At 36.2% G+C, this 14,564-nt stretch overlaps 1 protein-coding gene across 1 annotated transcript; it reads right to left on the bottom strand.

Annotated features, from left to right (window-relative positions):
- Positions 1-7,909: 7,909 nt before the first annotated feature.
- Positions 7,910-14,023, bottom strand: LOC131041649 (receptor-like protein kinase HSL1). The gene is made up of 3 exons (XM_057974806.2): positions 11,986-14,023; positions 9,277-10,887; positions 7,910-8,618 (listed from the first exon to the last, which is right to left on the bottom strand). Exons 1-3 carry the CDS (start codon positions 12,968-12,970, stop codon positions 8,242-8,244), a joined length of 2,973 nt encoding a protein of 990 aa, XP_057830789.2. The 5' UTR covers positions 12,971-14,023; the 3' UTR covers positions 7,910-8,241.
- Positions 14,024-14,564: the final 541 nt, after the last annotated feature.

Raw genomic sequence — 14,564 nt, 5'->3', positions numbered from 1 at the left:
GCAAGATGATTAAGTTATCAATGATAAGTCTATGCCTAGGTGAGAGAGAATACAAATAGAAAATTTCCTTTGTCTATCACAACCTCCATTGGTACAAACCTAAATTTCACTAAAATTGGATGTCACGAACCATATTTATTTGTAATTATTTATTAGGAAAATAATGCTTATTTTTTTTTATTTATGAAATTGAAATTAAATGGAAATAGAATTTTTAATGAAATAAGATAGGAGATCAAATGCAATGAAATGATTTACATGCAATTGAATGATCAGTATTATTTTTAATTAAGAAATTGGGATCATCATTGCTAATGAGCAATTGAGTGCAAGTGAATGCGGGAACAGGTCAACACGAATGAAGGCAAGAACATGGTTCAGGTAGACTTGTTTTAGCTCATGGACTTCTCTAGAATAGATGGGAATCTCACACACCACTTTAGAATATATGTGTGTATCTGTTGCATGATTTAATTTTGTGATTGTGAAATGATATGTCTTATTTCATAGCAAGACTTATATTCAAATATTAAGCTAAATATGAATATTGATCATAGATTTATACATTCTTTGTGTGCAGATATGTGTAATTGGTAGAATACTCTCTACCATATCCTTGATTGATCTTGCTTGTTTCTTTATGGAATTAGAAATTTGAAAATGCATGTATCATTCTAGGCACACACCATATTCCATCTTGTCTATTGAATTCTTTTTGCTAAGCAATTTGTGCAAGGTCGGGTATTCTTGCTTGACCAAGAATTCCGGGGAAGTGTAAGCTTCAAGGTTGGGTGGAAAAAGCACCTAAATCTTGTTTTCGTCTTCATTCTAAAGATTGCATTGAAGATGGTTTTGAATTGTGAATCAATGGACGCATCTCGTCCTTTACTTTATGTTTTTCTTGTTATATGAACTTAAGGCATTGGAAAGTCCTAAATATTGTATGTAGATATGAGTAAGATACTACTTACAAATTCCTATTGAATAAAGAATCTCTATCTCATTTTAGAAATCTCATGTTTATTATGATTTCAATGGAAGGATCATTTAGAACTTTAGGATGGAATAATGGAAGAAAATAAACTTATTAAAGGAATTATTAGTTTATTTAAGAATAAAGAGTATTTCGCTTTATTGTTGAATTTAGAACGTTTTACGTCTTTACATTAGACCTAACTTTTTTGTAAGCTTATTTAAAACTAAGTATATAAATCTAAGATTATGGAATAATTTGTTTTCATTTGTCATTATGTATAGATCACCACATGTTAAATACTATTATGTGTTTAATATTAAAACATTATGTTTTTTTATGTTAGAGGTCTATATGTTAGGCTGAAAAATGTAAATAATGGATATTGTAACATGTTAATCATATTTGTATATAAGTTAAATAGTTTGATGATTGTCAATTAATAATATTCTAGAATAATAAATATAATTTAGAGTAATATTACTTTTTGTTATGTAAATATAGGTTAACTAAATTGAATTGGCACAAATTAACTTAGATTCATCACAACAATATAGTAAATTATGTATGATAAATCCAATACATTTTGGAATGGCAAATATAAAATAAGGGGGATTATAATTTCAATATATTTTAGAATAATAAATATATCATAGATGTTTGAAAATCAATTGAGGTAGATTAGACATTTAATTTAAGAAATTATGATAAAGAATTGAATGTTGATGTTATGCATATTTTATCCTTTTTATGATGCAATACTTTTAGCTTACTTATTAGCTTACTTATTATTCCAGATTTATATCAATCATTATATCATTTTGGGTTGAATTCTATTCTCCATAATATTGACCTAATGCACAGATTATTTGAAAACTCACAAGATCAATCTAGCTAATTGTAGACTATAGGAAACTTAGTTATCACTATCTCTAATATTAATGAAATCATAGGGGCTAGAAGTATTAAAAATGCCTTAGAGAGATCATTAGATCACAAAGATAATTTTCCTCTAGGCCAATCCTTTAGATTAGACTAGGTATTCAATTGTTGATGAATATAGAAAATAATACTCTCAAACTTATGGAAGTGTTCTAGGTGACTTTGATGTGAGTTAAGGGTTCCTTTTAGTGTTACAAACTGAACTATTCCTAAAAAAATCTCCTTGCAATGCTTAGAATTTCCTTTTGATAATTGATTCAAATTGATGTACAATGGATGTCTTTGCAACACAATATACTAATAAATTGCATAAATGAAAAAACCCTTGACATTCATATAAATGAATGACTCAATGTTGCAAAATGTCTGAGGCTAATCTCCATATGCTATACAAGTTTCATCAAGAAAAAAAACAAGGAAACATCAAAAGCCATTTGACAATTTTAAAAAACTTAGTGAACAAAACTCAGTTTTTATAGAAAACCACAAGTTTGAAAGAACTCAGTTGGGAGCCATGTACTCTATTATGAGATTACATGCCATTCTTTGAGTTATATAAGGTGTATAACAATGACATAGCAAATAATATAATCATGTAAAATGTATGCCAAGAGATTTACATCGAGTAGCCTCTTTCAAAACTCTTTATTGACAATTTCTATGGGCAAAGACAATTGACAATTAGTATGACAACTAACAAGAATGATAATTATAGAGCATTGTTATGAACAATAAAGACAAATGAAGGATCATTGTTGAAAAAGGATGAAGTTACAAGTAACAAAATATTGTTGGAGTTGTGAGAATTGAAATATGGACAGCTTGAATATGTTCCATGATATAACTTAAGGGACTATTAACATTGACACTTTCAATAGTGACAAGTTTTGCAAGAATTGGTAGGACATTCATTGTGAGGTTGAAAAGGACAATCTAGAAAGAATTGATGATCTATAATATTATGATAGTGATGGTCTAAATCATAATACTTGATAGAGGTTTGAAGGGAAATATTTGATAACATGTAAGACAAAGATGAAGAAAAGAATGGAAAAGGGATAGGTATCAAGAGCAAGACAATCATAAGACTAAGAAGAGTTACACAATGGGCACTTCAAAAGATGCAACAATCACCATAGTCATTTAGAAGTAGCAACAGTAACATGAGTTAAGACCTCCAAGATTCTAGTAAATTTCCTTCAAGAGAAATAAGTTCACAATTTTTTTTACGATGAAGATAGGTGTTTGTCTTTCAAATAAAATTCAAGAAAATGTTTGAAGATCATGATAATGGACAAGAAAGGGGATAAAGGTGATAGTATCAATCATGTTTCATCATAGAGATAAACATAACAAAGGTCATGAAATATCAAGGCATTACATGACTTGACAATGATGAGAGAATTTTCAAGGGGCATGACAATATGTCAAGAAGGGCTTCAATCCATAGATCAAATAGTTGGTAAGGTTGTCTCAAGGCTATGGGTTCTCCCCATTAGGGTCCAAGGTTCAACTCTCACCAGCTAGATTTACTTGGTGGTTGGGTTGTTTGAGCTCACTTAGTCATCCATTAAGGTATTCTTGCCTCAACTCGCCCCTCTATACCCCAAAACTTGGCAAAAAGTAAGACTGAGGCAAGGGGTGGTTGGGTCAAGTTAGGTTATCTCATGATATCAAAAAAAGTTGTCAAGAAGACAAAGACATCAAATTCAATGATAAGGTTAGTTTGTGACTTTTGATAAGCATTTTTTACATAATTAAAGACATTAGAGGTATGATTGCATTCCAAAAACAATTTTAAGCAATAATGGCTTAGTTTGGAGTAGTCTAAGAGGTCTTAAATCACCCACTTTTTTTCCATCTGACTCCAAGGTCTCTCTCAACTTGAAAACATTAAAAAGGTCGCATGTCCTATGTTTTGGGGAAGCTAGTAAGGTAGTTGGCAAGGTGGACTAAGAATCACAGGGGCTTCACTGGCTAGACAATATTATATCACATGCATTGATATTGGGGGGTTTAATATCCCAAAATTGAGGGTACAATATATTTCATATTGGTGAAAATAGGGGGTTTTTAATTAATTTGGGCTATGAAAAAATACAATATCTGGCAAAAATAGGGGGGCTTTTAATTCAAGTTGTGTATCAAGAGGGGGTGACAAAAAAGGAGTTTAGAGCAATATTTTTTCAAAATAGGGGGGTTCTTTAGAATGTCATGAACGCATGTGCTATAACCCAGGTTCACTAAGTGAAGCTCCCGTGGTAAGAATATAAAAGACAAAGAGCAAATATAGGGCAATTTTGGGAACATTTAAATCAATTTTGGTATCATCCAAGCTTCTTAGAGGCGGTTGACAATAGTTGAAGACCATTTTAAAGCATCTAGGGACACCTACAACCAACAAGGCAAGACACATGCCTTCCTCTATTTATTGAACATGTTGCAAAGTTTTAGGAGATGATTGTAGACTACATAAACATACTTAGAACTCAATTTTGAGTTAGTTCTTGCAAGTTTATGAGCTAAATTTGTAATTTTATGAGAAATTGTTCCAACACCAAGTGTACTCCTCCAATCACCACCTTTCCCATATTGTCACTTGGCAACCTCTCATGCATTATGAGGACTAAATGATCCTACACCATTGATCTCCATCTTGCAATCTCCTAGAAACAACACCAATGGAGCCCTAAATCATGCAATGTAAACAAAAATTAACAAAGATTATACCTCACATACATGATAAGCTTGAATCCTTTGTTCCCCTATCCTTTAATATCTTGTGAATAAGATTATTTGCTCTTGGCATTAAGCACTAGCACAAGATGGCATAAAGAAATGGAGGGTGGTTGATTGATGATGCAAACAAAATGATGATAATAAAACCAATGATGGTAGTTCTAATCAAATTTTAGCATAATGGATGTAGACACTAGTTGTAGATGTGAAAATGAGAAAAATAAACCCCTTTTTATAGAACTCTCCAAGAGAATTAAGGGCTTAGATTAAGAAGTTAAAATATGAACGGCCATGATTAAGTGGTTAAAGGAGAACGGATAGGATTAAGAGGTGCAAATGAGACGGATGATGAGATTGAGAGGTACAAATGAGAATGACGATGGGATTAAGAGGTGGAAGAGAGTGAAGAAGATGAGATCATTTGAATAAAGAGATGAGATCAAGAGGTGGGTTGATTTTTTGGTTCAATGAATGTAAACATGAGAGAAAGGACAAAGTGAATGAAAAGGAATTAAAAACTTGTCACATGACTATGTATTTAGATTATAAACCATGCGAACTAATTGGAGGACTAGAATTTAGAGAGAAGAGGATGATGAATTAGTTAAATAAATACAAGCATTTATATAATTAATAGAGGAAAAAAGTGTAGTTAGAAATAATAAAACAATTAATAATATTTATTTAATTTAGAAAAGAAAAAGCTAATGAATTAATTAAATAAATAAATAATATTGGTTGAATTGAGGACATTTTTAGGTGTCTATGTAAACATCAACAAATTTTCAATGACAATTTGACCGCATTGATGATTATCTAGGGTATGAGTTGATACTTAGCCAACATGATCATGATATTATAATGCCAACAATCAAGCCACTTCAAATCATTGCAAATGGGGTGATGTGTATCACATATCTTGAAATTTAAATTCATCATAAGATTTTTTATTAGATATCAAATGACCAAGTTGTATAAAATTGTGTAGCTCATTATATTTGTTAAGTAGATTAACCACATCCTCTTACCAAGTTTTGAGTGTTATGGAGAGATTATATAACGATAGAGTTTGGGTGCAATACTAAAAAATAAGTCTTAATACAATAATAGTAGTTGCATCATTTAATAGTATGTGAAAAAGGCAAATACTTAATATTCATTTTATACCCACCAAAATGGTTGGTTTTTGCATTTTTATGAATTTCATGCATTGACCAAATCTCTAACTATTTTAGGTATAATACACCTTATCTGGGTGGTTGTCGTCTGAATAATTATCTAAAGAACATATATACAAAAGATCGCTCACACATATCACTAAGCGAGTCAATCCTTGAATAAACAAAGAAATTTATAACACTTATTTGTAGAAATATCATCCCTTACTAATTTCCTTGATAAAGATCAAGGAAATTATCTTCTTCTTTGTATTGCAATATCTTTATAGCTCCATTGTATTAGCTATATTCTATGATTCATAGCAAGCCAAAACAAAAGGTATGTGCACTTGAGAAATGTTTTTATCAAGGAAATTATCTTCTTCTTTGTATTGCAATATCTTTATAGCTCCATTGTATTAGCTATATTCTATGATTCATAGCAAGCCAAAACAAAAGGTATGTGCACTTGAGAAATGTAATTTGCTGAAACTAGTTGTTATACCTACTCAGGTTGACATGTAAACAAATCATAAATTTATCATATAAAAGACCATACTTTATTAGATATCACCCATATAATAGGTATTATATGGCTAACAATATATCAGATATTTTGACTAATTATTAGCTCTACAACTTGATATGGTCAATCAAAAAAGAATAGACTCACTATCAACAATTGAAAAAGTTGGTGGTTGTGCATTATATCTTTGTGATTACAAGATCAACAAAGTCACGAGCATAATCAAACTCCAACAATACATTAAAATCATGATTCTAAAGATGCCACATAAGTTGATGAAAAGGAGATACAAGTGATTGTTTAGGGTTCTATTGGATGAAGCAAAATCCCTCGTAGTGTTTGTGACTAAGACTTCCACTGATTTTGATGTAATGTTAGCAAATCTTGAATCAGAGCAATACCATATCTCCACTGCTTGTCATTTTGTAATTGAAAATTGATAATTTGAATATTTTATAATTTTTATACAATTTATATGCATATTAATAGTACAATCAATGGACAAATTCCATATATATAAATGATGATGAAGAAGACATTACCATAGCAGTCTTGGAGAAGCATCAAGATTAACAACTGCTACAATCCTACCAAAGAACCTTCGAGCCAATAGAAACTGGGTAACAACTCTTACGCACATGAGATACAACTACTCACTAGATTCAGCTTACTAGTTTCATCAGCTCCATCGATGGCTCCACAACTTAAGAGATGGGAAACAGCACAACACCAACTACGCCAGAATTTAAACCTCGTCATTCTTCAAACGATATTTTAAAATTGTCTCAAGGCATTCTTCAAATTGATAGTCTGTCTGATGTTTCTGATACTTGAGAATGATAAACAAAGGGTTGTACTATTTTTCCTAGCTATTTTGGAAGTCTAAATGTGTGTCTGTCTTCTTTAGTAGCTCAATGGAGAAGCATTGAATGCTCTCTAATATATCCTAAGCTAGCTGTATCTTAATAGTCCCGTTGAAGTACTTTGATCATTGCGGACATTTATATTTAATCATTTGTTTGCAGAAAAAATTTTATTTTTGTTCAGTTCATGGTGGAAGCAAATGCAAGAACTTCATACCTTTATATAAAGCTTTTGGGAAATTTTTTTTTGCTCAAGTTAATAGCTCAAGAAACTACGAGAAATACATATCTGTATCTTGGCTCTTAACAGTCAACTGAGTTCCAAAAAAGAAGATCTGATCCACTTACTCTCAAGAACTAGGAAAAGGCAAGAGTAGCTAATCTAAGAAGGCGTGGCCATGAATTGGAATTGTTTTTTTTGGCTATGCCCATCGTGATTATGTTTTGCCACTTAGCTCACATGCCACCCTGCTCTATTTTACAAGTTTATAAGATGGGACTTATATCTTTTAATTATAAGGGTTCTCTTTCAAAGGATCTCTCTATTGACTAGAATACTGTCCTTTAACAGCAGAACATTCTTAAGTATTCAAACTCAATCTCTACTCTCTGTATAAGAGTCAAGCTTCTCCCCTTTTCAAATAAAATTCAATTCCATTAATCAAACATCAAAGAACGCAGACTTGAAAAGGGAACAGCATACAAGTGATACCATGAATTCTAATTTTTCAATACAGAAAAATATTCATAAACAAAATGAAAATACAATGAAATACACAAATAATCAAATGCCTCATCTGTTGAATTACATCTTCAACAAGAACCTCGGGCTTATACACAAGCTGATGCATTCCATCCAGCGGAATGCACTATGCCAAGGGGTTGGGATCAGTTGCCATAAGAAAAACAGATTTCGAGATAAAGGATATTATATGATTTAAATTGACTAGTAAAGAGAAGCTACTTGGTCATCCATTTTACAGTCCTCTGTCATTATGAATGAAAGAGAAATAAGAGAAATCTTGAAGTTTAGCTGGACAATTAAGGGAGTAGCGAAGAATCAGAAATATTGTCTGGTAACTTAATTACAGGGTTTGATGAACCAGCAGACTTCACAAGCTGGAGCATTTCAACAACGTCTTGCATTGAAGGCCGCCGCTGAGGAAGTACACTGGTGCACAGGAGAGCAATTCTCAGTGCAGCCATCATCTCATGCTCTGATCTCTCTCTAATCTTTGGATCCAGAACTTTCCAGATACCATCTTTCGTATTGACCTTTCCTCGGACCCACTTCACTACATCAATCAAATCTCCATGATCCACCTCCACTGCCTTTTTTCCTGTTATCAGCTCCAGCAGCACCACTCCAAAGCTGTACACGTCACTTTTCTCATCTACTTTAGCAGAATAGGTGTACTCTGCAATTCCACAAAAAGAAAACACAAGAAAAGGAAACGAGAGTTAGGAAAACATAACAATCCTTGTAAATCTTCAAGACTGTTTTTCGTAGAGTATAATAAAACATCCAAAGCACAGAATTGGTGAAACAAGAATACAGCTCAAAGCTTCTCAAGGAAAGCCAAAGATTGAAGTACAACTCAATCTGACAAAACATCCGAAGCTTCAACAAGTTTAAAAGATGAAAACTACTCATTAGAAATGAAAGTAAATATAAATGCACATCTTTAGCAAACTCCATTGTAATTGAACGAGCATTTTCAATAGTCTTCTAAATGTGGGTTTGCATGTTTCATGTCCCTAAAGTATATATATACAGTCTGTATATAGACTTTAGGAAAAAATGAACAAGCTCAAAACGGTAGACTTGAATTATGTTTTAAAGAGTTGACTGTACCCAATCCCTTACAAAGAGTAGTGACCGTCCTCTAAAGCTTGTACATTTCATGCTTTAAGACCAAAAGGTTTTAATGAATTTCAAAATATAGGATTGTGAAGCAACACTAAAAATTTCGGGACTTTTCATAAGACGAATACCATAAAACAAAACCAATTTTAAAATGTGTCAAAGCATTTAAAATAGAAAATGGCGTTTTCATGTTAGGTATAGCAGCATACCAGGAGCAATGTATCCGTAAGACCCCACAACTGAAGACATGGAATGATGATGTGTAGTCTCTCCCAATATCTTTCCGAGGCCAAAGTCAGCAAGCTTCGGTTCATAGTTGGAATCTAAAAGTATATTGTTTGACTTGATATCCCTGTGAAGGACCTGTGGCTCATAATCATGATGCAGGTAGGCCAACCCCTGGGCTGTTCCCATGGCAATTTTAAACCGTAGAGGCCAATCCAAAACAACATCTGAAGAAGAATGCAGAACATCAGCCAAGCTACCGTTTGGCACAAATTCATACACTAGAATACTTGTTTCTTCACTGGAGCTGCAACAAAGCAATTTCACAATGTTCCTGTGGCAAACCTTGCCTAGCGTCTCAATCTCAGTCTTGAGGATACCAGCCTGTCTTCCTCCCCCTACCTTGCCTGCTTTCCATAGCCTCTTTACTGCCACAGGCTCGCCACCAGGCAATATAACCTTGTAGACCTTGCCAGAACCTCCACTTCCCACAACATTCTTCTCGTCTAGCTTTGAGACAATCTCGTCTTCATCACACCCCAAGTGGCAAAACGATGCAGTATTCCATGTTGGCTTTCCAGGATTGTACCCAAGTCTATTCCAGGATCTGTGTATGAGAATCAACCCCAAGACAAATATGATTCCAGCGGCCAAAAATACAGTGATAAGGGTCCATATCAGAATGACAGGGTGCTTGTGATTGTGCCCAGATTGATCTAAGTACTTTGAGGTGCAGGGCTTGGACAGTCCTGTTCCACAGAGGCCGGGGTTTCCTTCTAAGTATGATGCGGGCAAACTTGAAATCAGAGAAGCGGGGACCCTGCCTGATAGCCTATTGAAAGAGAGATTGAGCAATACAAGCTTGAGATTTGCCAGCTGGGAAGGGATATTGCCCGTGAGCTTGTTGGTTGACAAATCAAGGTATGTAAGCACAGGAAGGGTCCCTAGAGAAGGGGGAATTTCGCCCTCAAGGTTGTTCTCCGCAAAAGAAATCGATACCAACTTCTTGCAACTACTGAATTCCGCAAGTTTGCCTGACAATAAATTCTGTGAAACATTGATGATACTCAAAACAGGGCAATTGCATATCGTTGGGGGGAAGTTGCCTGTGAAAAGGTTCTGGGAAGCCGAGAGCTTGTACAAGCTCTGAAGCTGGCTTAATTCAGGAGGGAAGGTGCCTCTAAATTGATTGTTATCGATCTGAATCTGAGCTAGCTGTGAGGCCTGACTAATTTCAGGAGTAATGGTGCCAGAGATTCTGTTGTTTTCCAGTCTAATGATGGTCATATTGGGAGCTGACCAGAGACCATTGGGGAAGTCTCCAGAAAGTTCATTGTTTTGCAGAGTGAGCCTGACGAGACTGTGGCATTGGCTAAATGACTGGGGAATTGGCCCTGAAAAATGGTTGGTGTGAAGACTCAAGTTCTGTAGCTGACCTCCGTGACAGAGATTCGGGGGAATTGGACCCCGGATATTGTTAAGCGAGATTTCAAAGGAGGTGAAGCTAGCATTGAGCCCAAGCTCTGGAGGAAGTGTGCCTGTCAGCATATTCGTGTGAATCAACACTACCAAGAGTTTTTTAAGATTCACAATACCTGCGTGCATAGAAAAGTTTTGTTAGTTGCAAGTTCTACTAAAAAAATCAAATGCAGTAGCAAAATCAAAATGAAATTTCAAAAAAATAGGAAACATAAATTTGTTTTCAAAACAACTGGATCATATAGATATCGGCATTTCTATTTTTATATAGATATCAGCATCTCGACCTTTATAAAGCAGATTAGATCGTTATGAGGGAGAATAAATCTAGGCCAGAAATTGTATTTTAGCTGCACTGGTACAAGTAAGGGAGACCCGGTTTATCTTGAACTTTGGAATATGACATAATCAAGAAACATATCATTGTTCTCGATTGAAACTACAACCACCAACACAACTTTCATAAGATTTTTATAAAAATTTCAGAGGTTTTTTCCATGATGGGTTCAACAGCTAGTTAGACCCGACTAAATTACAAAAAGATAACCTCTAGGATATTAGGTGTGCTCCTTTTAAGAAAACTAATGGGCCTTTATCAGAATAAGTGTTCGGAATAAAAGAGCCTTCGGAGTCTCCGCTGAAGATAATACTAAATAAAAAATTATTCCTCGATTGTCCTGGGCTGTAAAGAAGCAAGGTAACAGAAACAAACAAGATCCATGTAAGATCACAGAGAAGGAGAAATGGTGCTACCATAAAATATGATCAGATTGGTACAGTATTCTCTCGAATAGGAATCATCATATAAGCGTTGACTTGAACAGTAGACGTTAATAGGCCTTGAAAATACTAAGGTCTTGGCCACCTTCATCGTATTAGAACAACTGTAGAAGACTTGATATTTAGTGGACCCTCTTTACACCATTCAATTTTACCAACGGAACAAGGATCGCTGGACAAACACAAATCTTAGTGATCTTGACAATTAATACAAATACAAATAAATAATTTGTTAATTTTTGAAACATTCTAAGAAAACCTCGAATATTTTCATACGGATTTTAGCGATTTGGGAATCATTGGGATTTGACTAGCAGAAAAACAGGCAAAGACTGGACATGAAAACCCTGGACCGAAAACAATACCTACCAAAACAGTGGGGCATGCTTTAAAAAGGCAAAAATACACAGTTATATACAACGTAGAAGTAGTACCTGGTGGTAAAGGGCCCGCGAGCTGGTTCATGTAGAGCGCCAGAACCTCGAGGTCATAGAGCTCTGAAATATCGTGAGGAATCTGGCCGCTCAGCTCATTTTTCCCCAAATCCAGCACTCTGAGCGCGCTCAGATTCGATATGGAAGCTGGTATCTCCCCGCTCAACGCGTTATGATCCAGACGCAAGTAATGCAGACGCTGCAGCCCCATGAGCTCGCTCGGAATGGAGCCACTTAAATTATTCTGCGACAGGTCCAGCACCCTCAGCAACTTTAACATTCCTAGCTCGCTGGGGATTCGACCCGTGAACGCCGCCATGGACAAATGCAGCTCCTCTAATTTTGCAAGCTGTCCGATCTCAACGGGGATCGAACCGGGGCCGAGCCGATCATTCCCCGACAGATCCAGCACCTGAAGCTCCGTCAGGTTCCCGAGTTCCGACGGCACAGGACCGCTAAACCAGTTACCGGCAAGGTTCAAAACCCTGAGCCCTCTCATCCCCACCAGCGCAACCGGTATCCGGCCTTCTAAACACAGCCCGCCGAGGTCTAAAACCTGCAGCGATTCCAGGTCGGAAATCTGCTCTGGCACCGTCCCCCAGATATAGTTGCCGCTCAGGTTAAGCGTCGTCAAGCTCTGGCACCGGCTTATTTCGAGCGGCATCGTCTGGTTAAAATTGTTGGCCCCAAGGTTAAGCTCAGTCAGGTTCAACAAACCACAGATGTCCGCCGAGAAACTGCCCGTCAAATTCATGCCCTCTAAATCGACCATGCTCACGGCGCCGTCGACGGTGCATTTGATGCCCTTCCACGCACAAGGGCTCCCGTCCGACGACTTCCAAGTCGCCAGAAAACCACCAGGGTCGCCGATATACCTCCTGAACTCCATCAAGCTTTCCACCTCACTCTTCCCGGCGTCACAAAACCTAAACGAAAACAGCAGCACCGCAGCAAATAAAACGCCTCCAACGCCGTTTTTCCCCATTATTTTTCTTTTCAAAACTCCTCCTTTTTTTAAAATCTATTTCTAAATCTCCACAGCCATCTTGAAAGTAGCCAGATACAGATGCTACAGACGAAGAAAAATGTCCACTTCAAATCAAAATAGCCAGATACAGATGCTACGGACGAAAATATATGGCCTTCAAAGGGGGGCTAGATACAGATGCTACAGACGAAGACAGAGTGCCTTCAAATCAAAATAGCCAGATACAGATGCTACAGACGAAGAAAGAGGGCTTTCAGAAGAACTAGACAGACGAAGAACAATGGCCTTAAAAAGAACAAGATACAGATGCTACAGACGAAGAAAGAAGGCCTTCCGAAGGTCTAAATACAGTTGCTACAGACGAAGAAAGAGGGTCTTCAAAAGAACAAGAAACAGAAGCTACAGACAGACGAACGAGCAAGGAAGGCTGATGACCAAAATATATCATTGGCACTAAAAAGACACAATTTTCAGCGCATTGGAAAACAGCATCCTCCAAACAGAAAAAGATCTGAGCAAAAAGTCACCGGGCACAGTGACTTAGTGGGCAGTGTCGTCGTACATCAATCGATCATGCAATTGCATAAACAGAAAAAGTCACCAAACACAGCCATATTTCTCAAGACACTCAAGTAAATCTACCGGATTGGAGTGGGCGTGCTCGTACAGTGTATATATCCTCCCAACCCTCTGTATATATGCTCGTACCGTTACTGTATATATCATCAAACCCCTTTTGGCGCTCCAGCATTTGGACTCTCTGATGAGACTTTTTGGTCGCTTCTCATCGTCCTGCACGCCGCAGTCGCTTTAAAAGCCCCTCGTTTTGGACTTTTCCTGAGTCAAAATTGCGCAGAGAGACATTAAAAACTCTGATCTTTGCATGGGCGCGCACTTCACTGCGTACGTCCAAAAGGTGGCAGCCAAGCAGCCCGTGAATCGCCTGGGGCCTGCAAACATACGTAAATATATTATTATATAGAATACAGATCCGTATGGGAGTGAAGACCATAATTAATAGCCATGGCTGTTATGAGTTGCAGAGAGTGTAATAGGATTCACAAGTGTCATCACTCAATCTTTTTGGTGGGTGAAACACTTTTTTGCAGGCTCAGAGGGAGACAAAGTGTGCAATTAATGTGTCTTCAGGTATCTTTACAGTCTTATTTTCTTAAGTGTGTGCGGAATCTTTTGGTCCTATGTTGATATAATTTTCAACAGGACAAATTTCTTTCTTGGGCTTCGCTTATTTATTGGGTGGATGACTTCTGGGACATCTGTCATCTACCGGTTGGCAACTTCCATTGATGAACATTTTTTTTAATTCCAAACTGCTTGGAATGAATCTGGACCGTCCCTGGGACTAACATGGGATAGTACCTCAATTAGGTGGCCTCCATTCATTTTGTTTAGTTGGGTAAATAATTCCCACTATAATAAGTGGGAGTTGAAATTTTTAAAATATTTGAACTTCTGGTCCATCATAACATAATTTATTTTTGTTAAAGTGTTGAATATTATGAAAAGGAGGAGGACTTTTAGTTTAGTGAAATAAGATATTTAAATTTAAGAAGTTTACGAAAAAAAAAAT

The sequence above is a fragment of the Cryptomeria japonica genome, chromosome 4, assembly GCF_030272615.1.
Source record: "Cryptomeria japonica chromosome 4, Sugi_1.0, whole genome shotgun sequence".
In the NCBI taxonomy this organism is placed as follows: Eukaryota; Viridiplantae; Streptophyta; class Pinopsida; order Cupressales; family Cupressaceae; genus Cryptomeria; species Cryptomeria japonica.
This window is presented reverse-complemented; position numbering and strand designations above follow the sequence as displayed.

What these genes read in the sequence shown, in the direction of transcription:
- LOC131041649 (XM_057974806.2), bottom strand. Translation starts at nt 12,970, where the DNA reads ATGGGGAAAAACGGCGTTGGAGGCGTTTTATTTGCTGCGGTGCTGCTG. An exon ending in CGCGGGCCCTTTACCACCAG is followed by an intron (nt 10,888 to 11,985) that starts GTACTACTTCTA and finishes CTATGCACGCAG; the next exon opens with GTATTGTGAATCTTAAAAAA. An exon ending in TTACGGATACATTGCTCCTG is followed by an intron (nt 8,619 to 9,276) that starts GTATGCTGCTAT and finishes GTGGAATTGCAG; the next exon opens with AGTACACCTATTCTGCTAAA.